The sequence below is a fragment of the Leptonotus elevatus genome, chromosome 3, assembly GCF_054856555.1.
Source record: "Leptonotus elevatus isolate MCC_2025b chromosome 3, RoL_Lele_1.0, whole genome shotgun sequence".
In the NCBI taxonomy this organism is placed as follows: Eukaryota; Metazoa; Chordata; class Actinopteri; order Syngnathiformes; family Syngnathidae; genus Leptonotus; species Leptonotus elevatus.
This window is the reverse complement of record NC_141241.1, coordinates 12,335,311-12,363,289: the sequence shown is the minus strand read 5'-3', so window position 1 is coordinate 12,363,289 and position 27,979 is coordinate 12,335,311. Positions and strand designations below refer to the sequence as shown.

Here is a 27,979-nt window from a genome sequence, read left to right as displayed (position 1 = left end):
GCAATGTGATTGGGTTAAGAAATTAGAATGCTCTTTATTTATTGTATGTCATTTTTAACCTGAATGTACCTATAATAAGAGCAAAATGTTTGCTCTTATTAATGATGATAATAGTCTAAATGTAAAATATAAATAACAAAAATGTGGAAAATCAATTCAGTTGCTTAGTTTATTTTTTGTACTTTCTGATCAGTGTCTATTTTACATAAAAATAAAAAAAATTCTTTCCATATCTGCTGTTTACATGCTACACAACATGACATCATTTTATTCATGTTCACATGTGTTCTCGCCTCCATTTCCTTGTTGTATCATTCACTCAATTCAAACATCTCGTCTAAACGGTGTCTTGATTTGAGCCACTCTTTCACATCACATGATCATCCTCCATCTTTCTCACGTGACCTCCTTCTCTGTGTCCCTCCCTCAGAGGCCTTATCCCGACATGTGTTCTCAACATCATTCCGGCTCTGTGCTTCATCCTGATCGCTTCACAGTAAGACTCCTCCCACTGTGGGGTAACCATAAATGTCCACTTTGTTGTTTCCCTCCCCTGCAGTTTGACACTGTAGCAGACTGTGTTGAGATCAACAACGTAACGCTTAAAAGCTACACTGTGTACACCGAGGTACTACGCACGGAGCGAGCATGCTGTCTTTGTGTATCTGTGTGCGCGTGTGCATGCTTTGTGTGTCAACTAGTCAATATGTGCACATTGGTAAAGGACAGCTTACTCCACAAGTGCAGTACAGCATGTGGAGGACTTCAGCTAACAAAACTCGTCATAATGGATTTGTTTTTGTTTTTGTGTGTGAAATTGTGAATACAACACAAAAACAGCCCATAATGTTTGTTTGTTTTCCCTCCTTTTTTTTTTCTTGCCATATGCAGTGAATTCACTGCTACTGGGGCCAAGCCCTACCGCGATTAGCGAAAATATGCAAATAATTGAGGCCCTCCCACAAGATACTGGGAAAGCTCTTAAAATTAAAAGGATCTATATAACAAGTTCATACATCTATAACAAGTTTTTTTAGTGCAATTTTGCACACATTTTTTTTTACAGTAATGTACCTATTTTATAAAATTCATGAAAATTTTAACATTGAGAATGTTTAAACAAGAGAAAAATGTGAGAGAATGCCTCAATGAGAAAAGTGTATAAACTGTGTGGTAAGGGGTTTTAAAGCCTTAAAACATTTATAATAAATGTAAAACATAAAGCTAACAACTTTGCGGATTTCATTTATTGCGGGTATTTTTGGGGGGAACCTAACCCCAGCGCAAAACGAGGGAACACTGTACAGGCAAATTGTAACAGCAAAAAAGTAGCCTACATAAGTTATGTAAGTAGCTGTATTAGGAGCAAGGTGCATTCAAGGACTGCCAACAAAACAGGAAATCTCAAGCACAGGCAAAGTAACCTTACCACAACACCCAAATTTGACCAGATAGTATGAAATTAATTGAATTGTGCCTGAGCTAGGGCTGCAAAATTCCAGGAAATTTCAAAGTTGAAATTTCCACTGGAATTATCGTGAAATTAATGGGAATTTAAAAAAGGAATTTATCAAATATTTTTGTCTGGTGGTGTGCCTTGATATTTTTCTAAAAGATGTGTCTTGGCTCAATAAAGGTGGGGAAACACAATGCAACACAATCATTAAGTCATTACTCACTAAATTTGAAATATTTCAGGGCCTGTCAGACACCAAGATAGTGGGCGGCGGCTCTGCGTTCAAGCCCATGTCCGTCCTGAGGGTCCCCAGGCAATCTGACCTGAACCAGGCCTACTCCCATCAATCCTTGCACCACAGCCTCAGCCAGCTGATTGACAGGAAGGCTCTGGTGACGGAAGACGGCTGCTGGGACAACCCTCTGGAACCAGCAATAGTGAGATGACAACGATAGCCTGTGTTTTTGTAATTAAAAGAAAAAAGACTGAGATGCATCTTTTTTAAACTTTTTCTGCCATTAACTCATTCACTGCCATTGACGGCTATAGACGTAAAAAAAATAATTTTAACTATTTCTATTAGTTAAAAAAATAAAATTCCCACTTTTGTTAACAAGAGAATTTAAAAAAAACTAGAATTTTTTGTGAGATTTGTGATTAATCGTGAGTTAACTAGTGAAGTCATGTGATTAATTACAATTAAAAAATTTAATTGACTGACTAATTTTTAAGAATCTTTTCTTTTTTTTCTAATTGCATCACGCTATTTTTTAAAATAATTTTTTTATTGTAATTAATTGCATGACTTCAATAGTTAACTCACAATTAATCACACATTTTATATCTGTTCTAAATGTACAATAAACATTTTTTCTAGGTTTTCATACTCTTGTTAAAAAAAAAAGTGGAAAAAATGTTAAACTAATAGAAATGGTTCAAATGAATTTTTGACATCTATAGCCGTCAATGGCAGTGAATGAATTAATAAGGCCTAAACCCTGTACAACTGAAATTATTATTTTTTTATCTTTTCGATATGAGCACACACCTGCGACCATTTACTCTGATCTCTGATCAACTCTAAATAAAGCTCACTTGTTCTAGTAGGTTTTCACTGCCATTTTTTTTTTTAAGTCTAGCAGAAGCCTGAAGGTTTTATGCTAAAACTGACTGCTATTTTGAGCTGTCAAGTCAAGGTGGAGGGAATTATGAACAGAAAACCTTCATGGTTCTTCAGGAAAAGCTTATTAGTCCATCTGAAATTTCAGAAATCAAAGGCACTTTAAATGGTGACAGTTGTGTGCTAACTTCTACTTAAAATGAATGTAAATGTAATTAGTATCCACAGTTATTTATTTATATATTTACTTTTCACTCAAATCGTTTTTTCACGTGATTTTACAACTCTTAGTTGACATTAATGGTGGAAAACGTTTTGAAATGTATGATCTTGGTCTCATTTTTTTCAAATCACAAAACACCTGTCATTTGAACAGGGGTGTGCAGACTTTTTATATCCAGGATGGATGAAGGGTGGATCATGTGAATATGTGATGTTGTTGTTGTTGTCATTTCAGTACATGGAGGAAGACTTTGCAGATGCCATCAAGTCTTTAAGTTGTGTGAGAAAGGAGCACGCCACCTTCACTGACACCCATCTTTAAGACACTGCAGCTAATCAGGTATCACAAGCCTAATTAATGGTTGCAATGACTACAGGCGTAAAAAAAAGAAGAAGAAAAAAAAAAGGTCTGATCTGACCTCACTGTGTCTTTATCAAAGCCAATGACAGATAGAGAAGGACAATGTGAAGATTATACATAGTAAGCAGATTGAAATAAAGGAACATTTAATGTAGTTTGTACAAGTGCAGGGAACCGGATTGTTAAATGAACTCAGTTCTATAGTCTGTACTGATAGAAGCAGAATGCACACGATGTCCACATGGACACCTTTTAGTTTGTAGAAAAAATCATATTTCGCATGGAACTTGAATGTGACCTCATTAATGTATTTTAACATTTATATTTCCAGTGACGTTTTTAGTTTGTTTCCTTGCTGTTAGTTGCTTCCACAAGTTTCTGTGCCTCGTTGAAACACTCACCAGTCGTCCTGTCGCTGACTGACAGGACTTGTAATGACCTTCCTCTGAGGTTACTTTTTGATTGCCAACTATTTCTCACAGTGTTTCTGGGATGTTCTACTAGTGAGGTCATTGTTATTGTGCAAAGGTTTTGTGCTGTTGTAGCCTTGGAAGGAAAATAGGTTGCAATTAGAATTGATCTGTGATGCTTATTATACAGTATTTATTAGATTAGTTTTTATGATGGACAAAACTAACGCCTAATGTATTGTTATGACATTGTTTTTGTGTATATAATGTGGCAGTATTATTTATGGTTGTTGTAAATTAATTATGTATAGATGAAGTCAAATATAAGCGATGTGGTCTTTTTTTCTTTTATTTAATGTGCACACACAGTCGAAAACAAGCGTACTCCAGGATAGATAGATAACAAATGCAATAATCTTAATGTAATTTTAATCTTAATTTTTATTTAATTTCTTCCATTACAAAGATTAAAATCTGTTGCATTTATTTTATTTTTTTTATTAGTATTTATTCATTTAAATTTTGTTGCCCCACTTTAATGTTTTAGCCGTCCTTCTCAAATGATGAATGGTTAGAAGACATTTAGGTCACAAAACTTTATTTAGAGGAGTAATGTAACACTTTACAATAACTAAGTTATGTGTAATTATTTCAACTCTCATTGGTTGAATGTTCACAGTGAATATACAATGTCTACACATCTATGTTCAAAGTGGGGGGGTTTCTCCAATGAGACTAAAATAAATATTTATAAAAAAAATTAAATCCACCAATAATGTGACTTTTACCCTGCTCAATTAAAAAATAATAATAATAATAATCATGAGGATAAAGGAGGGGGGTGAGTGTGTTGAACATCCTTAGAATGTGCACACCCTCATAACTGGAATTTGTCTGTGTCACAGTCACATTGAAAGTCATATTAAATGGGAGTCGGCTCTCACCTGCCAACATATAAAGTGCCTTTGATTCACCCAAAATAATACTCAGCTGTTCTAGTAGGCTTTTCCTGACACTTATGTATTTATTTATTTTGCTTTCTAGCAAAAGCCTGAAGGTTTTGTGCTAACACTGTTTTGAATTGTTCACAATTCTCTCTACCTGGTCCCAGTTGCTGCTGAAGAAAAACGTAGTAGCATCGCTCATATTGAGCTGTAGTAGTATAGCAGTAGAATTGACACTGTCACATTCTCTTTCTTTGAAACCAAACCTGCAACTTTTTTTTTTTTTAATCAAACTGATTATGTTTTCTGCTGAGTTCACCAAACAGTGGCTTAGTACACACAAGCACTGACTGTACACACATGTGCATGCGCATACACACAGGAGCCGGTTTCACTATACGAAAAGACGCAGCGTTAATTTACTTTTTGCCCCTGCGTGCCTTCAGGGAGCATCAAGGCAAGTTGGAAAATGAAGAAAAGTGGCAGCGAGAACGACGGCCTCACTCAAGGTCGCCAGTCAAGGGCATGCGCGCGCACACACACACATTCATGGGCATGTTCACAGCTACTGTCAGCCATAGAGGGAGGGGAGAGAGGTGGTGAAATGAGAGCGTGTGGAGTGATTGTAAAGGACAGTGTGGCCCTGAGCTACACACACGCTTACTCACACACACACACACACACTCGCGCACACACAGAGTTTTATTAAAGTCATAAATCATTGTGACGACACTCGCCGTCTCAAAAGAGAAGACTGTCTGAACGAGGAGGTTAGTGAAATGAAGACACACCCACAAATTCAGGTGGAAATTCTGGTTGTGATTGTTTGATTTTTATTTGTTTTTTGTGGGGGTTGTTTTGTTCGTTAACTACATGGACCCACAATGTACTTACGGATGAACACTTCAAAAGTAAACCATCCCAGCCATTTTAATCATCTTCCAACAGAAAAAATAATAATCTTAAAGATCAGCTTCTATATTGTATTGGTTAAATGTAGTCTGTTTTTTTGTTTTTTATAAACGTGGGAACAAGAACGGAGTACTGTATTGATCTGACCTTTGACACGGGTGACAATTTGGCTAACGCTTTAAAATCAGTATGACTATATAATATCTTGGAAATATATTCATATACTGTATCTATATTTAATTTATTACAACTGATTTACTTTTAATCCATTATTATTTATATTAATTTCTATTATATTATGTTCTACAGTATTAGCATACATTTAATTAAATATATATTTCATTTTCATTACTTTTTTATTATCAAGCCTGTTTAGTTCCTTCCCAAAATATATATATATATTTATATATATATTATATTTCTGATTTTTCTTTATAATAATGTATCGTATGTTAAAATTATATTGTTTTAAATTGATCCAACTTTTTTTTTTTGTAAGAACAAGCTTTTTAGACAATGCCTTGGTGTGATTTTTTAATAAGTTAGAAAAAAAACAAGAAGTTTTGCAATTAGGCTAACAATGATGTAATCACTAGAAGGTCTTTCCGTTTCGTTTTTTGAATGACACATGGCAAATTATGTAAAATTGTTTATAAGTTGGGCCCAGCAGAGAATAGCCCATCTTAACCAATAATGAACAAACAACTTGACTGCATTATAATTCTTTATTGGAGTGTCCAAAATGTCCACTTAGGTGACACAGCTGTAGGCAACTGGAAATGGTATTCCAATACAATTCAAGAGCAATGATTTATTATCGTAACACACATATATTTAGCATGTAAACACAACCACGGATCAACTTGAATGTTAAGACATTAAATATATGTATTATTTATTATATACTTGTATATAAAATATAACAGTATGTGCGTTCATAGTGCAAATGCAGTCAGGTCCAATAGTATCAGTTATATGCTGTGTGTATATTATATAATTGTCAACAATACAAAGACGACAAAACATCAGATATAAATCCATCATAGTAGGATTGTTTTTTGTTTTTTTCTATGACAATTTCTTTGAATGCGCCTTTGCAAGGCTTTATGTAACCTGACATACAAGGTGCATCATCTTTACGAATCACATGCAGCTAACTAGTTTGTCACGATTTCCAGTTATAATCGACTATTTACATCACCGATCGTTGAAATTGATCACTATTATGTCGAGTTCTCCACCTCATACTGATGTCATTCTGTAACGTGACGCCTTTTTGTCTTTTCAAGCAGGCTGATAAGCGTCAAAACAAGTTGAATAAGGCACACACGAGATGAGACAAACATGATAAAGTGATGTAGTGTAGGATCTTTGTGAAATTGTAAAAATATAAATAATTTGTGTAATCTTGCACAGGCAGGCACCACTGTGGAAAAACATTTTAAAAAAAACCAGCTTAGTTAAAATAATGCATCAGTATTAAAAGGTAGCGAACATTTTTAAAGTGTTCAATTTCCCTAAAATGTTTTATCTTGTGAGTCACAATACGCTTAATTAACGTTTGACTGTATTTCTTTTTTTATGATACATGCTTAGCACGTGCATTCAATGTACTGTATGTGCCTTTCAATGCAATGAAGCATGAGAAAACAAAGTGGTGAATGCAGACTCGAAGCAGGAAGCAGACACCGTGTGCATCTTGTCACGATGTGTCCATCTTGTCTGTTTGCGCATTGCTGATGTGCATCTTGACAACTGACACACCTTTGTGACCGTCAATGTAAAACACTAGGAATTGTTGTTTTACTGTCAGTAATCATGCTGTAATGAAATCAGCGTGATATAAATATACACGACGAATATATTATGTATTCACCTAAAATGGGAATGTACCATTTGACTCCAGTTTGTGATGTTTCCATTAACATCATTCATCCCAGTTATATTGACTCATCTAAGTTCAGAATCACAGGAAAGTTGGGAGCGTCACCCCCGTTGACTTGCGTTGGATTTCCACTGCAGGTCCAAGTGCCCAATTACGTCATCCCATATAAATAATACATAAATAATACCATTCTGAAAAATTACATAGTGTTTAAGTTGGCTCATTTGATTTTAATTGCGAATAAGAGCAGACCTTCAATTGATTTTTAAATGACTGCTTCATTTCCATAAATTACGCAACCATAGTTTATTCACCTGAACCACGCAGTGTAAATCCAGCCAAGCTGTCGCTCACAAGAATCCGTCACAGGCTGCTGTCCTGATTGGACGACTCAGCGGTGAGCTTCCGGTGTCGCGGCGACGTGCAGGACGTCAGTTTGGTGGGAGAAGGAGACGCGTTGGCGGAGGAGTCGCTGCCGCCACCTTCGGACCCCGAGGAGAGGAGAGGGACCGGGGGCGCCCTCTTCCTCCCCAGAAAGCCCACGTCCAGCACGCCCCTCTTTTTCGCACCTCCCTCCACCTTCACTCCGTCTCCACAAGTTCCCGTGGCGTCCCCCTCCTCGGGTTGCGGGTGCACCTTCCGTCTGACGTCGCCTCCTCCGGGGACAGGGCTGTCCGGGGGCTGCCGTGGAGATTCCTGGCTCAAAGAGTTTGCGTTGTTGCTGCGGCAGGTCCACAGCTCCATGGCGGACAGCCGCCTCTCGCTCTCCTCGGACCCAAAATCACAGAGAGAACGACGGACATCCGCGGGCTGACCGGAGCTCTGATCTGTGCTGTCCAGGATGCCTCGACTCAGCGTGAAGTTCTGGAAGTCTCTGCGGACAAAGATGGAGGTAGGACCATTTTGATTGAGTTCGCTGAAAATAATTATATCGTTTTTAATATGCCGTCCATCCATCCATCCATTTTCCATACTACTTATCCGGTTTAAGGTATTCGTTCAGCACATTTAGACCACGAACATATTCACGCCTATAAGGATTTATGGATTTAGTCTTGTGGGAGGAAGCCACTGGCCATTACGTGAGAAAATACTGTATGTTGACAATTATGACTAACATGTAGATCACTGAAAAAAAATACATACAGGTGCATTTCAATTTAGGATAAGGTAGAAAGGATTTATTTTCGATACACTTTTATAAGAATTTATTAAACATGCAAGAAAATGCATACTTTTCTGAAGACCCCTATTCACGAATACTGGCTGTCACCACTAATAAGCTCTTGTTTTCTTTTTTTTTTATTTTCTTTTTTTGAGCGGACTTCTAAGCAGGGCACAATATGACTGGCTGCTTGCAAAGTTGAGCAAATGAGCCACGTCTTTGTACACGGAGGAGGAGGGAGGGAGCAAGACGAGATACTAAAAGCAAATGCCTCTTTGCTCTGATTAAAATGCATTGTCCTACAAGAAAAAAATAAATAAACAAAAAAGAAAAAGGTGTCAGTAGGTAGTAGCTAACCTCAAGGACAAACTGAGTATCCCCATGGGTCTATTCTAAAAATAACTCACCAGTGATGGGACACTGTGACTTACTAAGAATAATTAAAGCAGAAGGATGTTAACATTTATTTATTTGAACTTAAGCATGATACACATTTCTTCTCTACTAATCTATATTTTATTTACAAATGATAGGTTGTGTTCAATGGGGGGGATGTGATTTTGTTTACCCAAACTTTTAAAGAAAAAAGTTCATTTCATAGCTGTAATTTTAATACCCTGATGCCCATTTCTACCCAATTTATATATTTAAATGGTAAATGGATTGAGCTTATATAAAAATCATTGCTATTTTTTCCTCATATAATGTAAATTATTAGTGTTTCCATCAGCTGTACGTTATAGTCAACATTATAAGAAATAAAATGGGGAAATACTCATCTCTGTGTAGTGAAACTGCACAATATAAATTTCACTTCTTTGATTGAGCTACTGAAAAAAAGTAATTCTTATTTATTGCGCTGCACCAATAAGTAAGTACGTTATCAACACTTGGATGTCATTAAATATTGATCAACCAAATGAATTTGAGCGAAAACAGCATGGGTCGGACACCCTCTCAAATCAACAAGGTGGTTGCCTTGTCAAAGAAAGTTGTTCACCTGTTGCTGTGGAAGGACTCTGTTCTTCTGGCACGGGCCAGCAGGGGGCTCTCCCTGTAGGGCCGCACAGCTCCGTAGGTCACCTGGTTCTCAGGAATAATGGTTTCCTGAGCCTGTAACTGCACACTGACGGAGGACAGACGACACCAGTGATGCTGTGACGGTTTTGTCTAGCGGCAGCTTTCCTCTTGGCGCTTTCTTTACCTTGAGCAAGATTCTCTGAGACGCGTGTGTTGCAGCACCGAGGGTGCGGGGCTGATGTTTGGCGTGGCGCAGCGGGAAGTGCTCAGGTCACACTGGTCCAACAGCTGCAGAAGTTCCTCCTCTGTGGGACCGCCGACATCTACACAACAGTTTTAAGGCTCAGGTTCCATTGAACTCTGTCTCTACCTTACTAACTGCTCCGCATAAATAATGTGACGTCATAGCAACGGGACCCGAAGTAATCTGCCACAGAATGGCATGACACTTGCCTTCTTTCTTCTTCTCCTCTCCTTTGTTGGCGGTGTCCATGGCGGTGGTCAGGTCCCACAATTGGATGCTGCCGTTGCCGTGGCCGGTGAAGAGATAACGGCGCGGTCGCGAGCCCATCCGGCTCGAACCTTCGCACTCCCGCACCATGAAGCAAGAGATGGTGGACCCGTCCACTGACTGCACTTCACAGATTCTACGACACATTTTCAAGTTCAAAACTAAAAAGCTGAAAGAGAACAAGGTGGTGTAAAATCCAATTGTCAGATGTCTGTAAAAGACCATCCCTGAGTCTGAATCTTGTATACAAAATGTAGATTGCATCTAACCCAGGGGTCAGCCTGTCAAAAGAGACATTTTAGGCTAAATTTTAAAAAAAAATCTCTCTGGATATGCTGTCAAATTTCTTCAGATTTTAAGGAAAATTTATGGTATTTTTTGAGATTTCTTCTTTTGTTTTTGGACATTTTTTGAATGTTTACTTTTCTGCCTTTTTATTGTTATTATTTGTTGTAGTATTAATAATAATAATACACTTTCTGACATTTTTAATGGTAATTTTCTGCCTTCTGTTTTTGGACATTTTAGGTTACTTTTTGACCATTTATTATCTGCCTTTTTTATTCAATTCTCTGACATTTTGATGGGAATTTTCTGCTTTTCCTCTTTTTGTACAATTTATGGTAACTTTTTTGGAAATATTTAAGTTTTGTTTTGTTTTTTTACTTTTTCATCTTTTTCTGACAACTACAAAATTTGGGCTCTGGCATTTTTTGGAACATTTAATTCTTTTTTTTATTTTTATTTTAAACATTCATTCATTTGAAGAATATTTTATCTAAAAAATACAAACATGTAAAAAATATATATATATATTAATTTCGACAAAATTTTCCTCGCGATCCACAGGAAGCCACAGGAGAGGGACTGAAGAGCCACATGTTGCTGTGTAGAAGGATTTATTTCACTCTGGTTGGTTGAGTATTTGTATAATTTGTCTTACAAGTCATTCACCGTACGGAATATGACAGGAAGAGTTTCCCACGGCAATGCAGTTACCAGATAGTAATTTATAATTTTTCCCCTTTCACCAATAGAAAAAGCAAATAAAAATTTGATTATTCCAACTAACCAAGTTCTGCATTAATTTTTTTCCTCTTCTGGGATTTGCTTTGAAATATTTTTTACCCAGCTTTTTTTCGTATGAAGTAAAAAAAAAAATTAAAAAAACACATTTGTATTAATCGCACAGCCTAGCTTCTACTCTATTTTTCTACTAGTACTCTTCTTTGTCGTATATGGAAGTCTGGATGCACAAAAGTCTGTTATTGACGTACCTTTTCCCAGTGGACGAGAGCCTCACAAAGAGCTTGTTGGTGATAGGGACGACCTTCTGGATGAACACCTGCTGATCATCTCGCTCTCCAAACGGACCTGAGAGCACAACGCGTCAACTGGAGGAGATAATCCTTTCAACAATGTTCAGGACACCAGGATGGTTCGTCTCACCGATATCGTTCCCTGAACAGTAGCTGCCGTGACTCTCCGTTTCCTCCAGGGAGAGTATTTTGAAGGAGGCCAAAGGCGTGGAGCCCGGCTGGGTGGAAATCATCCCTCGGAAGCGGGTCACCGTCCATGTGCGAACGTGGTTGTTGTCGGCGCATACTGACGCCAGCGGAGAATGAACAAGAGAGGATGAAACAACCGTGATATTCACTTTCATTATTCGCTCTGATCTGCCATTGTGGCTCCGCCCACCTCACCTGAGACCAGGTGCTTCTCAGACAACATGATTTTGGTCACGGGGCTCCTGTGCACAGTGAAAGTCTGGAAGAGCTGCGGGCCCGAACCGACCGTCTCTGGATGCTGCACGATGACTCGCACTGCGCCGCTGCTGGTCCCGTATGCAATCTCGATCCAGTTCCCGCTCACACCTGGGAGAAGTAAGCCACAAGTCAACAACAACAAAAATACATTTTCTATCACTAGGCTAAATTATCTTTACTGTCATAGCACATTAAGGTCCCTAAAGGGATTAATAAAGTAATTTTGGTCAACACTGAATCATTCAGAAATCATCAAGGAAGTCAGTTGGCTGCACTGAGAGAAAAAAGGGTGAATAGATTTCACATGCGCCACTTTTCAGTTCTTTGTTTAAAAAAACAAAAAAAATATTGTATAAATGTCGTTCCACTTTATGATAGTATACAACTTTGTTTTGACTCTTCACAACAACAAAAAACAAACCCCAACTTTAGCAAGGCATTGCATTTACTTCCTCTATGTATCTAAAGTTGCAAAGTTTGCAGCCTTTGTACATTTCTTGTGTAAATAAAAATGCCCTTTAACTTGACCGTAGAAGTAGTTGCCGCTTTCAAGAACAAACTCCTAAAAATAAATTGACTACTTTTCATTTGTCCTAAATGTAACATTTTATTACTAACTGGTTTTAGGTGTGAGGTAGACAGACAGCGCAGTGATGGCATCATTTGAAGGATCGTGATAAAGCTCCGTCACCAGGAGATCGTTGTCTTTCATCCTCAGTGGAAACTTTTGCATGTCTGACAAGAGCAGAAATATGAATGTACGTCTATTACAGTTCAAGAGATAATATGTTGGCGACTTGTCAAAAAAACATCCGCGTGTGTACCAATATAGTAGATGGAGCCATTGTTGCAGCCCAGTAACAGGAAGGACCCGGCCGTGTCACAGCTGGTGATGGGAACAACATCTTGAACCTGGGACATAGACGTACATATTTATTTATTTGACTTATATAGCATGTCTTTTAGAGTTTTATATGACTTGAATGTTTTTGCACTGACTGGTTTGGCACTTAAATTTTCGTTGTACATGTTACAATGACGATAAAGATTCTATCTATCTATGCACACAAAAAGCAACCACCTAATATAATTAGATGAAACGTTGTTATTACACATCACAAGTAAAAGAAAACAAAATGTAGATTGCATCAAACCCAGGGGTCAGCCTGTCAAAAGAGTCATTTTAGGCTAAATAACAAACAAAAATCTGTCTGGAGCCGCTGTCAAATTTATATTTTGGGCAATTTTATGGACAGTATGGTCATGTTCTGCCTTTTCCTTTTAGGGGCATCTTTTCTGCCTTTTTTGCGAGCAATTTTCTGACATTTTGGACATTTTGTGGTAATTTTCGGGATTTCTTCTTTTGTTTTGGACATTTTTTTTGAATGTCTTTTATTATTATGTATTATTAATAGTAGTAAAAGTAGTATTAAATAATAATACATTTTCTGGCTTTTTTTGGCAATTCCAAAAATATGTTATGATAATTTTCTGCCTTTCTTTAGTTTTTGGACATTTTAGGTTACTTTTTAACCTTTATTTTCTGACTTTTGTTTTCAATTCTCTGGCAATTTCATGGACATTTTGGGGGAATTTTCTGTTTTTCCTCTTCCTGTTTGGGCGTTTTATGGTTACTTTTTTGGAAATATTTAGGTATTTTATTAACTAAAAATGTTTGATTCAGAATTTTTTTTGAACATTTAATTATTAGGTTTTTTTATCTAAAATATTATTATATTATCGAAAAAATACAAATATATATATTAAAAAAATAATATTAATTTCCACTGTTTTTTTTCTAGCAATCCACTGGGAGCCACAGGAGAGGGACTGAAGAGCCATGTGTGGCTCCAGAGACGCAGGTTGCACACACCTGACCTAACCAGAAGTGCAAAAGCAGGCTTTAATTACAGAATTTGAGGCAGAAACAATTAGCAGCTTCATTTCACACAAAAATCTGCAATGTTACAGGACTTTTTGAACAGAATTGTGGTACAAATATAGAGTAGTATAACTCTATTTTATATATATATATATATATATATATATATATATATATATATATATATATATATATATATATATATATATATATATATATATATATATATATATATATATATATATATATATATATATATATATATATATATATATATATATATATATATATATATATATATATATATATATATATATATAACAATATTAGTGCAAATACCATTGTTTGTCCATCCAGGACACAATCAAGTTAAGTGAAGAGCACACAAAGACCTGCCAGTGCTGCGTCACAGCATTCCACACGCCAACCTTCCCAGTGTGGCTCGTTGCCACCAGCTGGTTTCCGATGAAGAAGAGATCATCCACAGGCACACTGAGGCTGAACACGCCTGGTGGGAGCGGATCAAATATAAAGTAAGTCTATTTTAATAAAACCGATCAAGCATCTTTCATATTCTTCTTGTGCCCTCGTTGACCTATCTCGTTGCCGCTGCCTCCATCTTGGATGCTCCAGAGGACGATGCTGCTTTCGGAGGCGGCGGCCACCATCTTGTCCTTGTCTCCGTGCGGACCGCCCACCACCTTGGCGTTCAGTGCGACGCGTTCAATGGTCCAGTCAAGGCAGGGAGACGAGAACACCTGCTGCCAGCCGGTAGATTCCTTTATCCTGTCGGGAACATGTCGTCAGCATTTGAGACTTTCTTACAGATGTGACGTTTGTAGAATTACCTGTAGCAGATGACAAAGTGCGCATACGCCGCTACAATCCAGTTGTGGTGTCCTGCTATGATCAGCACCTTGCGAGGGTCTGGTCCTGAACAGGAAACGGACCACGTGACAATATAGCACACACGTACACAAGTGCACCTTCTTCCAGTCACTCACCAAGTTTATGAGCGTCATCTAATTCCGGTGAGCAGGGGAGGGGAGGGTGAGGAGGGGCACCGACATAGCTGAATCCCTCCGCTCCACTGGGACCCGGACGCTCGTCACAGGACGAGGTGGAGCTGGACTTGCGGCCGGGGATAGCTGAGAAACGACACCGATCTGTCACGTTTACGTTCTCACAAACGGGCGTAAGTGGGTTTTACCTGGTGGCGAAAGGTAACCATGGAAGAGAACGCTGCCACATGACGAGCGGTCCAGTTCTTCGCACAGCAGAAGGCGCCGCACTAAACACACACAAAATATTTCTTGTTGTGATAAAAGTTCGTTTATTTGAAGTAGTTCAATTCAAAAGGTGAACCTCATTTCTATTTTTATTACTTTTATATCACGCATGCATGCGCCTTGATTAGTGACCACAAAGGTAAGTAACCTCTTCTATTCAAGTGCAATGACAATGACGGGAAGTTCCAACAGTGAAACAGGAAGTAAAACAATCAAACAGTTCCCTTGGAAGTGCTAACGTCACTTATTATAAATCAAATTCTATTGCAGTTGTTGCCCACGTTCTGACAAATGATGAGATGAGAACATATCAACTGCGGGAACACAATAAATGACATGTCAGTTACTTTCCAATTATTCTGAGACTTGCCTAAGGGAGTTATGCCGTAGAATTCAGATTCATGCCGCAGAACGCTGATGTTGACGCCTCTGTGAAGAAATATACAAGTAGATTTATTATTTTTTCCTATAAGACATTGATGACATTAGAGCATAATGTTTGAATGGCTTCTTACCGCAGGTCCAGTTCTTTGGTTCGGAGAAAATTTAAAATTGGTGCAAAGGCTGTGGGGTCTCGGTCAATAAATATCTAGACGAGGACAAAAAGATGTTAAGAATAATACGCTAAACTGACTGAGATTATGACCATTGCTTGAAATGTTTAATTATGTATTTTAAAGCAATGCATTTTTCAACATAAATTTAAAACAAAAAGACATTTTAATAATTGAGCACTGTGGATGCTGCGTCATAAGAAAAATGTATTCTCCTCGTTTTGGATGCAGAAACAATGTCTGTACTTACAGCTCCAGTTTCATCCCGAAGAGTGGATATTCTTCCACTCAGCAAACTGCAACATACACACACAAGCATTTTCATATTTGTTCCTTGCGTGGAGTTTTTCCACTGCAGGTCACTTCATCTGGTCTTAGATATAACAAGACAAAACTTTAATGGTGTCATTTTTGTTTGTTTTTCAATGTTGATGCCAAGGAACTATGTTGAGGAGCTTCATGTAGTGCTTTGCTGCCATCACCTACAACTTAATACGCATGTTGATGGGAGCATTAATACGTAATCTTGGGAGAAAAACAGTGTTTACATTGCATATGATAGATATAAATCATATATAGGTGTAACTGATTACTATTTTGCATAATCTTCCAAACCACAGAGCAACTGGAGCCAACAGTGACGCATAAAGCGTGGACAACGATGAGATAATAGAACATGTCTACTTCTCTGCAAATTGCAATAATACAATCTCTTGACTGGACTGACGTGTTTTTGTGGGCGTGTGGTGACGTCATCTGCTTGTCCTCGGATAACCCACAATTTCTCATTTCCAAAAGAATAATCATGACAAATGAATGTTGTTAGTACCTCGAGAAGAAAGAGTCAGGGATCCACATGAGGGTTTGTCTGGAGGTGCTGAACCTACAACACAAGTGACACAGCTACGTTGCTATTGATATTAAAAAAGCAGTGATGTTATGGCTAATGCAGAATGACATTTGCATGCATGCATGAACATGGTCCAAGAAAAGGAGGACTTTACTGCTGCCAAACATAAATGAAGTGCAAGTATGTGTGCAAACAGCATCCATGCACATCTCATCTTACACGCCAGTTTCTCAAATTACCCCCACGGTGACCATCATGTCCACGGAAACGGGACTTACCGCGTCCCACCCACGTTCAGCTGGATGATTTCCCCCATCCCCGTCGTCAGGTCGCAGCCGCTGGTCGCCATGATGTGAGCCCGGCAACGAGCGGTTCAAAGTAGATCAGCGTCAGCGCTTCATCACATCAGCTAGCATGCTAATATCACGCTAAGATCGGGCGCCTCTCGGTTAGCTCAGCTGGTGTCACTCCAGACCCAACAGCCTGACACCCTCCGTCGCTCCATGAAAACACCCCTAATACGCGCGATCGAAATGTGGACGACCTTTGTTTTTCTATCCCAACAAACACAGTGGGCTTTTAAAATCCAAAATGGTAACAGCGTAGAGCTCTCTTGTCGTCCACGGGCGCGTTCGCATCACTGCCAGACTCTCGTGTTCATCGTAAATAACATCTTGCGCTGCAACGTGAACCAGCTGTGTCGGGAGTACAACGCGTTGAATACCGAGAACGAGAGGCTCATCTTGAACTACTTCCGCTTTCGCCTGAAGACACTTCCGCGTGCCAGAGCTCTCGTGTTTTCTAAAATGTATTGTATGGTTCTGTACTACTAAATATGGAATTATATTGATTGACGTACGACACGCATACACCGGACAATAACATAAGTCAAGTCATTTGCATTATTTGGGTCAATTCAAAATGTGTACTTCTTCATCTCATCACACTTTTGTTAATTTAATTAAAATAAAAAATGAGAACGAATGACTATTTTAATATTGAAGGGAACAGCTTGATATACATAATTAAGTTGTTTTTTTGTTTGTTTGTTTTTACATCTTCAACGAATAACCTGGCCCATCTGTCTGTTATAAAAATCAAATGGCACTAAACAACCGAGTAACCGCTTTTCTTCCTATTCAAACCAGGTGGTGCGAGAGGTTCACTATCTTGACTAGACTTCAAAGTGTTCTCCTGATTATTTGTGTGGTTGTTTGTTTGTTTATGCGTAGTTACAGTGGATACAAACATGTTTTAAATGTATTTTATCGTTAATTTGACTGTCACATGTCTAACGTATATTACGACGATGACCTACCATTTCAAACAAAAACACTAGATCTGTTACACAACCACTAGGCTGACTGTCACGGATGTTTATGCAATTATTTATAATACTGCAAGTAAATTCAAGTTTTAAAATTGTGAAATTGTGATTTCCTGCGTTGGTCGAGACATTGAAGTTACATTGCGTCGATTTGCGCAAAGAGGTGCTCCTCAAGAGCTGTCCTGCCCCTCCCACTCCTGCCACAGGAGACTTGAAAACTAACAGCAAATTTCCCGACGAAGTCGTTTAACTCTCCCTTTTTGCTATTTTTGCTCCTTTTTCACAGCTCTTTCCACCAACATGTAACGCCGCACTACTTAACGTGGCGTCGACTTTGTGCTACACGGTAAAGTTCTTCGTTTACGGCGGACTAATGTCATGCTAGCGCGCTGTTTATTTACCTTTTATTAGCTTGGTTAGCAGTGAAAGTTAGCGAAGGAGTGCGCGACAACGCTGAATGTTGATAATAGCGAGAGACTTACGTAAATGATATTGTCTGGAGTCTTAGAATGCGTAGTGTTTGAGCAAAGCTCGTTCTTTTTTTCGCAACGAGCTTAAAAGGACGTCCAGAGAAGAGAGAGGTGTTAATGCTGAGTGTTCTTGTGTTTATGAGCTCCCACTTCATCCTAGCTGTCATGTGTTTGCAGCCTCCGATAATAGAAAGGCAGGCCTTCTGAGAAGATGGACGTGTAAATAACTCAAAAGAACGAGGCCCGCCGTCACTCACGCAACTCGGTAGCAGGAGCGGAGAGGAGGACAGTCCAGCCTGGAAAAGTGGTACCATGATTGCGGAGGCAGAGGGGAAAGGACCCCCGCCTGCAGAGGCCAACACAGCCGAGTCCACGGCGGCAGGGCACATGTCTTGTAATGCGCAGCAGGTACAAAGTGGGGCCAACACACAGCCCCCTGCCTCTACCACCACTGAAGAGGAGGAGGAAAGTGAAGACGAGTCTGACATCCTGGAGGAGAGTCCCTGTGGCCGTTGGCAGAAGCGAAGAGAGGAGGTAAGGCACTTGGAAGGACAGACTTACAGACAGGTAGCTAATTGTATTATTTCCAATTCATGTCGTTATAATGAATTGATCAATTATTCAACCAAATTAAACACTCTTTAGTTCATGTATTGACGTTGTGGTTGCTGTTGTCATGCAGTTAAAAATAGAATCTTGTGATTGAATTATTTTTAGGTGAATCAGCGAAACGTTCCCGGGATAGACACGGCATACTTGGCCATGGATACCGAGGAAGGGGTGGAGGTGGTGTGGAATGAAGTCAAGTTCTCGGAGAGGAAGAACTTCAAGCTGCTGGAGGTCAGGCCTCATTTCACAACAAATGGATAACTGGCTACAATGGGTCGATTTCAAGATTGTGATTTGTGAATTTGTTTAAAAACTTCATACATTCACAATGTGTTCAGGAGAAAGTGAAGGCTGTTTTTGATAACCTGATGCATTTGGAGCATGCAAATATTGTCAAGTTCCACAAGTACTGGATTGACACTAAAGAGAACCGGGCCAGGGTGAGTCATGTTAACTGAATACACATTCTAGTGTCTTCACATATAGATAAATACAGTGCGGCTACTTATAGTTATTCCTTATTAAATATTCAAACAAGCATTTATCATCTTCTCTTAGGTGATTTTCATTACTGAGTACATGTCATCAGGAAGTTTGAAGCAGTTTCTGAAGAAGACCAAAAAGAATCACAAGGCCATGAATGAAAAGGTAATAAATGACTATGGATTTGCGCTATCAAATGAAACAATGCAAACATTCAGGAGGTATAACATGTAGATAAAGTAGTTGAACATTGAGGACATTAGTGTGTGGAACTTTAGGCACAACCTACGTTTAAAAAATTAATGCTTGATGCACCACAGGAATTCAAGAATTGAAATGCAAAGTCTGGGATGGAAACCGGTTCTGGGATATGAGTTAATCTGTGCCAAAAAAGACCTGAGGGGTCCCAGTGCAAGCACAGACGTATTTACACTATTATGTCAATGCACACAATGCAGTGATTTGAAAGGAGACATATGGGTTTGTTTGTTTTCACAATTTAAAACTGTTCCCATTTGTTTTTAATAGCGGGTCTGTGAGATGTTTTCATCCAAATACCGCAAGGATCAAGAATTATAGAACACTTTACACACCCTAATTCTTAGCCCTTTTGAGAGCCTTGTGTCACGCAAGTCCACCCATCTTATATGGACCAATTGTGAGTATGGATTTCATTACCATGACGACTAGCTGGCTGCACATAGAGCTACAAATCCCCCAAAAAAGCAACTGCTGGCCTCTACAAGACAGTGTGGATTTAATTTTCCCTGACGGAGGCAGCACTTCCTTACAAAGTCACACCATTACACTTGTCAATTGCTACGCGGACTTGTGTCACTAAACAACATTTTAATGATGTTGACTTTATAATCAGTATATTTACATATTTTATATAATTTTGAAAAAATCACATTTAGGAGGTTTACATTATTTTGGGTTAAATTGATTAATTGCAGATTTAGTGTGTGATTATTTGCAGCGTTAATGCACAGTAGATACTAGATACAAAGTGGCGTTTGTCAAAACAAGTCTTTTGATGATGACGTGTACTTCTAACAGGCTTGGAAGAGATGGTGCACGCAGATCCTATCAGCTCTTTGGTTGGTCTCATGCTCTTCCACTCTCATGGTCACATGCACACAGAAGGAAATAATGTACACGAGTCATTGTTGTTGCTGTCCTGCAGTTATCTCCACTCATGTGACCCCCCCATCATCCACGGCAACCTGACCTGCGACACCATCTTCATCCAGCACAACGGGCTCATCAAGATCGGATCAGGTATTTAAAAAAAAAAGGGGGGGGGGACTTTCACTCACATAGTTTTCATTCGTTGCGAGACAATCCTGTGCATTGATTGTCATTGCGTAATTGTATAATATGGTTAGAAACTCTATTTTAATCTGGGTACACAAAAGACTCTACTTTGAAGACCAAACTACAAATGCTGTTTGTGCTTTTTCTACCCAACTCGATGAAGTTACTTTTGATCCTCAATTTTTTTTTCTTAATCCCGTTTGTTCTACAGTTGCTCCAGACACCATCAACAACCATGTGAAGACATGCCACGAGGAGCAGAAGAACTTGCATTTCTTTGCCCCGGAATATGGAGGTAAGAGAAGGCTAAACAACACAACTCGTCTGCATAAATGGCTCCAACACTGAATGAGACCAATTCAGACTAGATTATGTGTGAAAGTCCGCACAGTTAAGGCTAGAGAATAGAATATAGTGGTCTTTATTGCAATTGCAGTGCACCACTAGGTTCTGTAGAAAAGGCGTTCTGCTCAACTCCACCAGCAGAGGGTGCCAGAGGAAGATTTACATGTACAGTAGTAGTTTTATTATACACCTTGTAATCCGCTGCTTTATATTCGTGTTGCACACCACACAGAGATCATACACATGAAGGTTGCAAAAAAAAAGAAGATGTCATAGGGAAAGCGGCACGTAAACACGACTGGACCTCTTTTAACGGTGGTGTGGTTGGATTGGTGCCTTGCTCAAGGGAACCTCGACAGTACTCCGGAAGCAGACAAGAAACTCACTGACATTGTGCTGATGCTTGACTTGTGGTGGACATTTTTGTCTCTTATTGTCTTCGTCCTCGTCTCGTTGCAGCCGTCACCGACGTGAGCACAGCTGTAGACATCTACTCATTCGGCATGTGCGCCCTCGAGGTGCTGAAGTGACCCACAAACAGAATTAAAAAAATGAGGCGTGCTCAAGGCCAGCGTAAGACGTTAATATACTATTGGTGCATTGCAGATGGCTCTTTTGGAGATCCAAGGAAATGGAGAGTCTTCGTACGTGTCGGAGGATGCCGTCAATACTGCCATACAGCTGCTGGAGGACCCGCTACAAAGGGTAAGGCCGAATATCGGTGTGAGCGTATGTCAGGTGTTTGTCTACAAGCGACAATGATGCGGATAAACTATAGAAAATGGGTGGCTGGATGGATTTTACAGCTTAAGTTTAGTATTAAGATTGGCTCTGGAAAACTTGACATACCATGCCAAACTTTAGTTATATTTCCTCATTGAACAGATTTTGTGTCGTGCGCTTTTTAGGAGCTCATTCAGAAGTGCCTGGATTGCGACCCGTGTACGAGGCCCACCGCCCGAGAGCTGCTCTTTAACCAGGCTCTGTTTGAAGTGCCACTACTGAAGCTGCTTGCCGCTCACTGTATTGTCAGCCATCAATGTGAGACCCCATTAAATAGGAGATGTTTGTAGAAACAGAGATAATACAGATTGATTGTTGCTGGCTTGTAATTGTCCATCCAGACATGATCCCAGAGAACGCCCTGGAGGAAATAACCAAAAACTTGGACCCTAATCTCATTATCGCTGACAGGAAAGATGATGTTCAGCTCAAGTAAGGGGACACCCTTACACCGTCTTTGTCACTGGCTATGAGAATCATCACATCGAGTTGGCTTTTGAATGGCAGTTAAACGGCTCATATTTCCAATGTTTTTTCCTCTAGACTCTCACAATTTCCTGCCTTGGAACTTGATAAATTCCTGGAGGATGTTCGGTAAGAAAAAAAAGTCATGTTTTGATAATAATGTAATGTTTCCATAAGGTTGTCTTGTTCAAGATTCTGCTCACAAAAGATGACCCTGTCCCATTTCTCCACTTGGGGGCAGAAGTGATCTGTTTCATTTCCCCTTTTCTCTTTGTTATCCTCAAACGGTGCTTTCACTTCTTTACACATTAATAAGCCTTGTTGACCTGCACTGGGTTCATTTTATTTTCCTTTCTTATGCCACACTACTTTTATATTGCAGCCTACAGGTTGGGTTGCTAAGCAATAGGCGCATACTTTACCAAGTCATCTTTCTTCTGCATTGTCGAAGCCTCTGAAAGCCAATCTCTGTCCCCGTTCTCCCTCAATCAGAAACGGGATTTATCCCCTAACGGCGTTCGGCCTTTCCTCTCCAAAGCAGCCCCAACAGCAGAATGTTAAATCTCCCGTTGTCGTTCCTTTGGTCAAGTCCCCCACGCCTGAGCCTGCGGAGCTGGAGACACGGCGGGTGTGTGTGTGTGGCGCCGTGCATATTTCTGGATAGGAATGTGAAAGTGCCTATTATATTAGAAGGGAATGAATTCAGCTTTCTGTCTGCCTCCTTCAGGTCATCCATATGCAGTGCAATGTTGAACTCATTGAAGAGGGACCCAAATATCATGTAAGCCTATTTACCCTTGGAATTATAGGACATGCAAAAGGATGATTTACAAAATGTAATGCTTCCTCTTCCTGGTTGTTTAGCTGACGTTGCTGCTGAAGCTGGAGGACAAGCTGAACAGACATCTAAGCTGTGACATGTTACCTCGTAAGCCTCGCACCTCTAGCGCATACGCACGCTAAAAGTACATTTAACACCAAGCGTAGAAGGGTTTGTACAGCATTTGGTGTTTATGACATCATTGCCTATTACAATTGTGCTGTCATTTTTTTTCTCCTCTCACAGTGTTAATATTGAGGATGTGTCCATATGTGTGCACCGAGGCATGTGTGAAAGTGAGCGTGAGATGCCTGACAGAGCGTGCTAACTATTTTCAGCAGAGACTGCCTCCTACAACCTCGCACTTTGCGTTTCAGCAGATTGCATGTCGGATTTTTTTTTTTTCTCTTGACACATCTGTTTAGATCAGGGGTGGGCACACGAGATATAAAAAATAATACATTATTAGCATCAAGTTATTAAATCAGGGGTGGGGAAAACTCAGTCCTCGAGGACCGTAATCCTGCAGATTTTGGATATTTCCCTTCTCCAAAACAGCTGATATATGATCAGCTCATCAGCAAGCTCTGCATAAGCCTGATAACGTTCCTGATTGAAATCAGCTGCCTTGGAGCGGGGAAACCTGCAGGAGATCATTATATTAAGCTAAAAGCAACTATTTTAACTCATACACATTTACATATGTGACATCCTGTGACAAACGGAATGGAAATGACAGAATAATGAATGGACTTGCACACGCAGGTATGTGTGACGTGTAACGTTCCAAGTGTGTCAGGAGGCGGCCCTCGAGTGGAGACTGCAGCTGACAGCTGTCACCTCTTGTGTCGAAATCTGTCCGTCTCTTCGCCGCTTGCAGTTTCTTGTGTCACTGACACACTTGGACACTTAATCTCCTCTGCTTTTACGCGCACGCTCTTTTTTTTTTTTTTTTTTTTCACACTGCATGTACACGCAGAGGCAGAGCCGAGCAGTTTTTGCTGGTTTTAACCCCTTTTAAGAATGTCAGGCTTCCTTATCGACAAACTATTTGATCCCCTTCAATGTCTGCATGGACCGCACTGCAGGCCTGTCATGGGTTCTTTAAATTGTTAAAAATTTTGTCATTAGGTTTGAGAAGCACTTATTAATTCTGGATAGTGGTCATCCTTCTAAGATGTACATCAAATGTATCATACTTCAAAATAAATCTCCATTTCTAAATGTAAAAATGGGTATTCCACAGGGCTCAATACTTGGACCTTTGCCCCTTTTGTCTCTTTATAAATGACTTGCCCTCAGTTTAAATTTGGCATAAAAAAAAGTTGTCTTGAAATGACTAATTACATGTCCATCCTTGCTATGAAAATAAAAAATAAGATGATAATGTAAGAACAACATTTCTTGAGTAACGTATATGAAGTATAGGGGCGAGGGGGGGGGGGGGGGGTAATGAAAATGTCACCTGGGCAGGATTTTGTGAGCGACATATTCTAGTTGTGTGAAAGGGATGTAACATCTTTACGACTTTGGGTTGCAGATGAAAATGTTCAAGATTTGGCTGGAGAATTGGTGCAACTGGGCTTCATCTGTGAGGTGTGTATATTGTACTTTTTTTATTTATTTTTTATGAGACTGACTGTGTGGGTGGGTGGAACTGTGAGGAAGAATGACTGCTGACTGTGCTGCATCCCCTTTAGTGAGTTCCACTTGAAGAACCTGATTTAAAAAAATGCTATTGCATATGCATATATGTACACTTTGGCCCACTTTCCCACCCACACTAATGTATTGTTCACGCAGCTGAGTGTGCAAGAGTGGAGGGACTTTGGGTCCATATTTAGTGCAGTAAACCGTGCATTCAGTTGCCTTGGTAGACATTTGTAGGCAAGGAAGTTACCAATATAAATACTTTTCAGCAAGCACCCTAAGGAATGGAATAGGTATGACGAAAAGCATAATCTTTTCCAAAGCAAAGCTCAACACCAAGAAGGCACAACACAAAATGGTGGGTGTCGTCAATTGTTTACCCATGGTAATTTGCTGTATTTGTTGTAATAGTTGGCAGCTTACTACAAAGGAGCAATATGGCCACAATGAAGAAGGAAATTAATTTAGATGACATATTTTATTGAGAGAAAAGTTACAAATTGCAACATTGTGACAAAAAAAAAATATATATATATAGAGCTGTCAAACGATATATTTTTTTAAATCAGATTAATCACATCTTAGAATTTTTATTAATCACGATGAATCGCTTAATTTATTTTTTTAAAAAAAGCCTTTTTTATCAACATTTTTTTTCCCAGCCAAATTTGAAGAGCACCGATTAAGTGTTGATTCTTTTGACATTTAATGTTATGAGGACGTCTTCAACATTTTTTGATCCACTGCACCATTCATCCTCCTCTTTTTCTAATCAGTTAATTACTTGCATAATTTAAAATGGGGAAAAAATTATCCCAATATTTTGACATATATTCTAAATGTGATAGGCAAACATTTATTAAATGCTTTACTTTAATGCGTGTAATTATGTTTATTGCTAAAACACAACCTGTGCTACCTTAAACGTAGCCATCCGCTGTCACGCTAAAGGATATCTATGGTCAAAATTACTAGTGCGATTAATTTGCGTTAATTTATGATTAATGCGATAATTTTTTGTGAATAATTTATCAGTTAACGCTTTAACTTTGACAGCACTAATATATATATATATATATATATATTTTTTTTTTTTTTCATGGAAATAATGTTTTCAAGAGCTAAGAAGCCATTTTGTGAGTCAATATTATGGGAATAAAAGCATAATTTTATGATCCTCAACAGACCACATCCTAATGCGGCTGGACATTATTTCCCCCTTAATTATATACGTGTTTCATGTGTCATCATGTATTAAGTTTTCTGTGTTCTCTCCGCAGATGGACCAAACCAAAATAGCCTCATTCCTTCAAGAAAGCTTCAGTCAAGCGCTTAACTAGCACCAGGTGCTCCACAACAAGTCTGTTACATTTTCCCTTCAAAAGCACTCGACATGCTGGATTCTTGAAATTGAATGTGACCAAAAACAAAACGAAAAATGTGTACGTTTCTGTGACATCAGGGTTGAACTTCACAAGTGCATTTAAACGATACCAAATAAGCTAGGCCGTGCCTTTCCGTGTCGTCAAGTCACATGATCCACCCCGTTGATTGATTCTCATTGGTCTTTTTTTCACGACAGCACATTCCCAACTCTTTGACCCATCCTGTCAGGTTCAATTGAAAGTGTTAGTCTCACAACTGTAGTGTGCAAAAGCAACAAACGTTAACGGTTGAATGCTCAGTTGTTTAGCGAGCCTTTGGAACAAGAACACGTTTCAGTTTGACGTGTTTGTGCTGACAATCTTGCAGAGAATATGGAAACTGTTACTGTCAGGGGGCTGTGAACTCAGTGTTACTGTTTTTCTCTTGCTCTTTGTTTTTATATGTCACTCCACTTTAAAAATCTCTCATCTCACTTTGCTTCCTTTGTCTTATTCGTTGTTTTACCTACAGTACTTTATTATTGGCTGTGCCTTTTATACTGAAATCAGCTGCCATATACTGTTGTTAAAAAAAAGGTTTTTAACGTACATCCATTTTCAGGAGAGAATTTCACACATTGTATTTATGTTACAGATAATGAGTGTAATATGTGTTCCCCGTTCACACCGTCATGGTATCTTGGCAATTTTGCAAACTTTATTGGCTTTTGCCTTTTATTTTCATTTCACTTTAGTTGAATGACAATTTGATCCATTTGTTGCCTTTGACATCTTCTTGACGTTGTGCTTTGCAACCTCCGTGTCCGCACATGACAGACATCAAGAACACCAAAACCAGAACAGCCCGTTACCTCCCAAGTCGTAACAATCCATTCTATTGATCATTTCCAATGTGTTACCATTTGGAAACTATTTTTGCAATTGGGATCAGTTATAAAAATCTGTTACATAGTCAATTGTACAGTAGTTGAAACAGAACTGTAATATATGTAGTCTCCCTTAACTTTGAGACACGATGTATATTGTGTTGTTTTTATTACCATTCTTGACTTATTGAGTTAGCCATATTGTACTGAGCAGCCTGGACAGATACCGGAAAACCGACCACGTGGCTATTTTGCACAAAGCCATGAACGAGTCAGGTGGAGTGGGTCCGGTTATGTCATTGTTGCTTTCGAGAGTTCCTTTACAATGTACATTCCAATCTTCTTTTATTACTGTCAATATTGTTCTGTACAATCCGGTAGCACTTTCCAATATCACGCATCAGTTTCTAGTCACCGCTGGTACCCTTCTGTGGTGGCATTGCTCAATTCAAACCTACAACGCCAAAAATAATTGTGAAATATACTGTACTTGCGTAGTTGGTCTTTAAGATTCTTCCTGAGCTGAACTCTCATGATGAATTTACCTCCAAATGAGGCGTATTCCCCAGAAAATGTTGTTTAAATTCCAATTCGATTTTAGAGGTTGCATTATAGGTGCAAGTGTTCAAATTGATGAACCCGTCCAACAACACATAGCCAGGAAAAACAGACATCAAGTGAATCAAGAGTACTTAAATTCATGTTATTTCAAGTCATCTCTGTGTGTGTTGATGGTGTTCAACTGTTGTTGTTTTCTTCCAAAGGTTGTATTTGGGTTTTGGTTATGACAGGAATGTCACTGTTTTTTTTCTAATTGGTGTATCTTGACAGAATGTGCAAATTATGTCTGCTCTTTCAAATAAATGTGTGAAAAGCTTCTTTGTTAATTTGCTATATTTGCTGCATCGGTACAATAGTGGCATATTTTGATATAAATCAATTATATTGATAAAATAAATATTACAACTGATATGTCTGAACATGCTGCTTTTAACATTACAAGGGATCATCCGTTTACGACAGTTTCATTTCTACGGCGGCAACATCGTCCAAATTTGTATGAAAGACGGAATGCGCCGTAGTCTATCACAACCGTTTTTATTGCGCTATGA

At 39.1% G+C, this 27,979-nt stretch overlaps 3 protein-coding genes across 3 annotated transcripts in view; 2 read left to right on the top strand and 1 right to left on the bottom strand.

Moving 5' to 3' along the window:
• ush2a (Usher syndrome 2A (autosomal recessive, mild)) overlaps window positions 1–4,177 on the top strand; it is a 166,524-nt gene extending 162,347 nt beyond the window's left edge. Inside the window, 3 exon segments of the mRNA XM_086071618.1 lie at window positions 431–496; window positions 1,699–1,893; window positions 3,034–4,177. Of these exon segments, the coding sequence (XP_085927744.1) occupies window positions 431–496; window positions 1,699–1,893; window positions 3,034–3,120 (348 nt within the window). The 3' untranslated portion in view covers window positions 3,121–4,177.
• A 1,959-nt stretch (window positions 4,178–6,136) lies between these two features.
• On the bottom strand, window positions 6,137–17,088 carry kctd3 (potassium channel tetramerization domain containing 3). The gene is made up of 19 exons (XM_086071448.1): window positions 16,626–17,088; window positions 16,327–16,380; window positions 15,748–15,793; window positions 15,459–15,532; window positions 15,314–15,372; window positions 14,865–14,945; window positions 14,659–14,802; window positions 14,503–14,587; window positions 14,250–14,440; window positions 14,047–14,162; window positions 12,597–12,684; window positions 12,391–12,507; window positions 11,710–11,880; window positions 11,456–11,611; window positions 11,284–11,380; window positions 9,949–10,142; window positions 9,680–9,818; window positions 9,476–9,601; window positions 6,137–8,184 (listed from the first exon to the last, which is right to left on the bottom strand). The coding sequence occupies exons 1-19, from the start codon at window positions 16,694–16,696 to the stop codon at window positions 7,674–7,676; spliced, it is 2,520 nt and encodes an 839-aa protein (XP_085927574.1). The 5' UTR covers window positions 16,697–17,088; the 3' UTR covers window positions 6,137–7,673.
• Window positions 17,089–17,831: 743 nt separating this feature from the next.
• Window positions 17,832–27,745, top strand: LOC147176973 (nuclear receptor-binding protein-like). The gene is made up of 18 exons (XM_086071369.1): window positions 17,832–18,020; window positions 18,322–18,678; window positions 18,862–18,984; window positions 19,092–19,193; window positions 19,312–19,401; window positions 20,296–20,336; window positions 20,423–20,517; window positions 20,765–20,848; window positions 21,358–21,416; window positions 21,505–21,603; window positions 21,807–21,939; window positions 22,023–22,113; window positions 22,225–22,275; window positions 22,639–22,774; window positions 22,874–22,927; window positions 23,011–23,074; window positions 24,507–24,562; window positions 25,897–27,745. The coding sequence occupies exons 2-18, from the start codon at window positions 18,457–18,459 to the stop codon at window positions 25,954–25,956; spliced, it is 1,560 nt and encodes a 519-aa protein (XP_085927495.1). The 5' UTR covers window positions 17,832–18,020; window positions 18,322–18,456; the 3' UTR covers window positions 25,957–27,745.
• The last annotated feature ends 234 nt before the right edge of the window (window positions 27,746–27,979 follow it).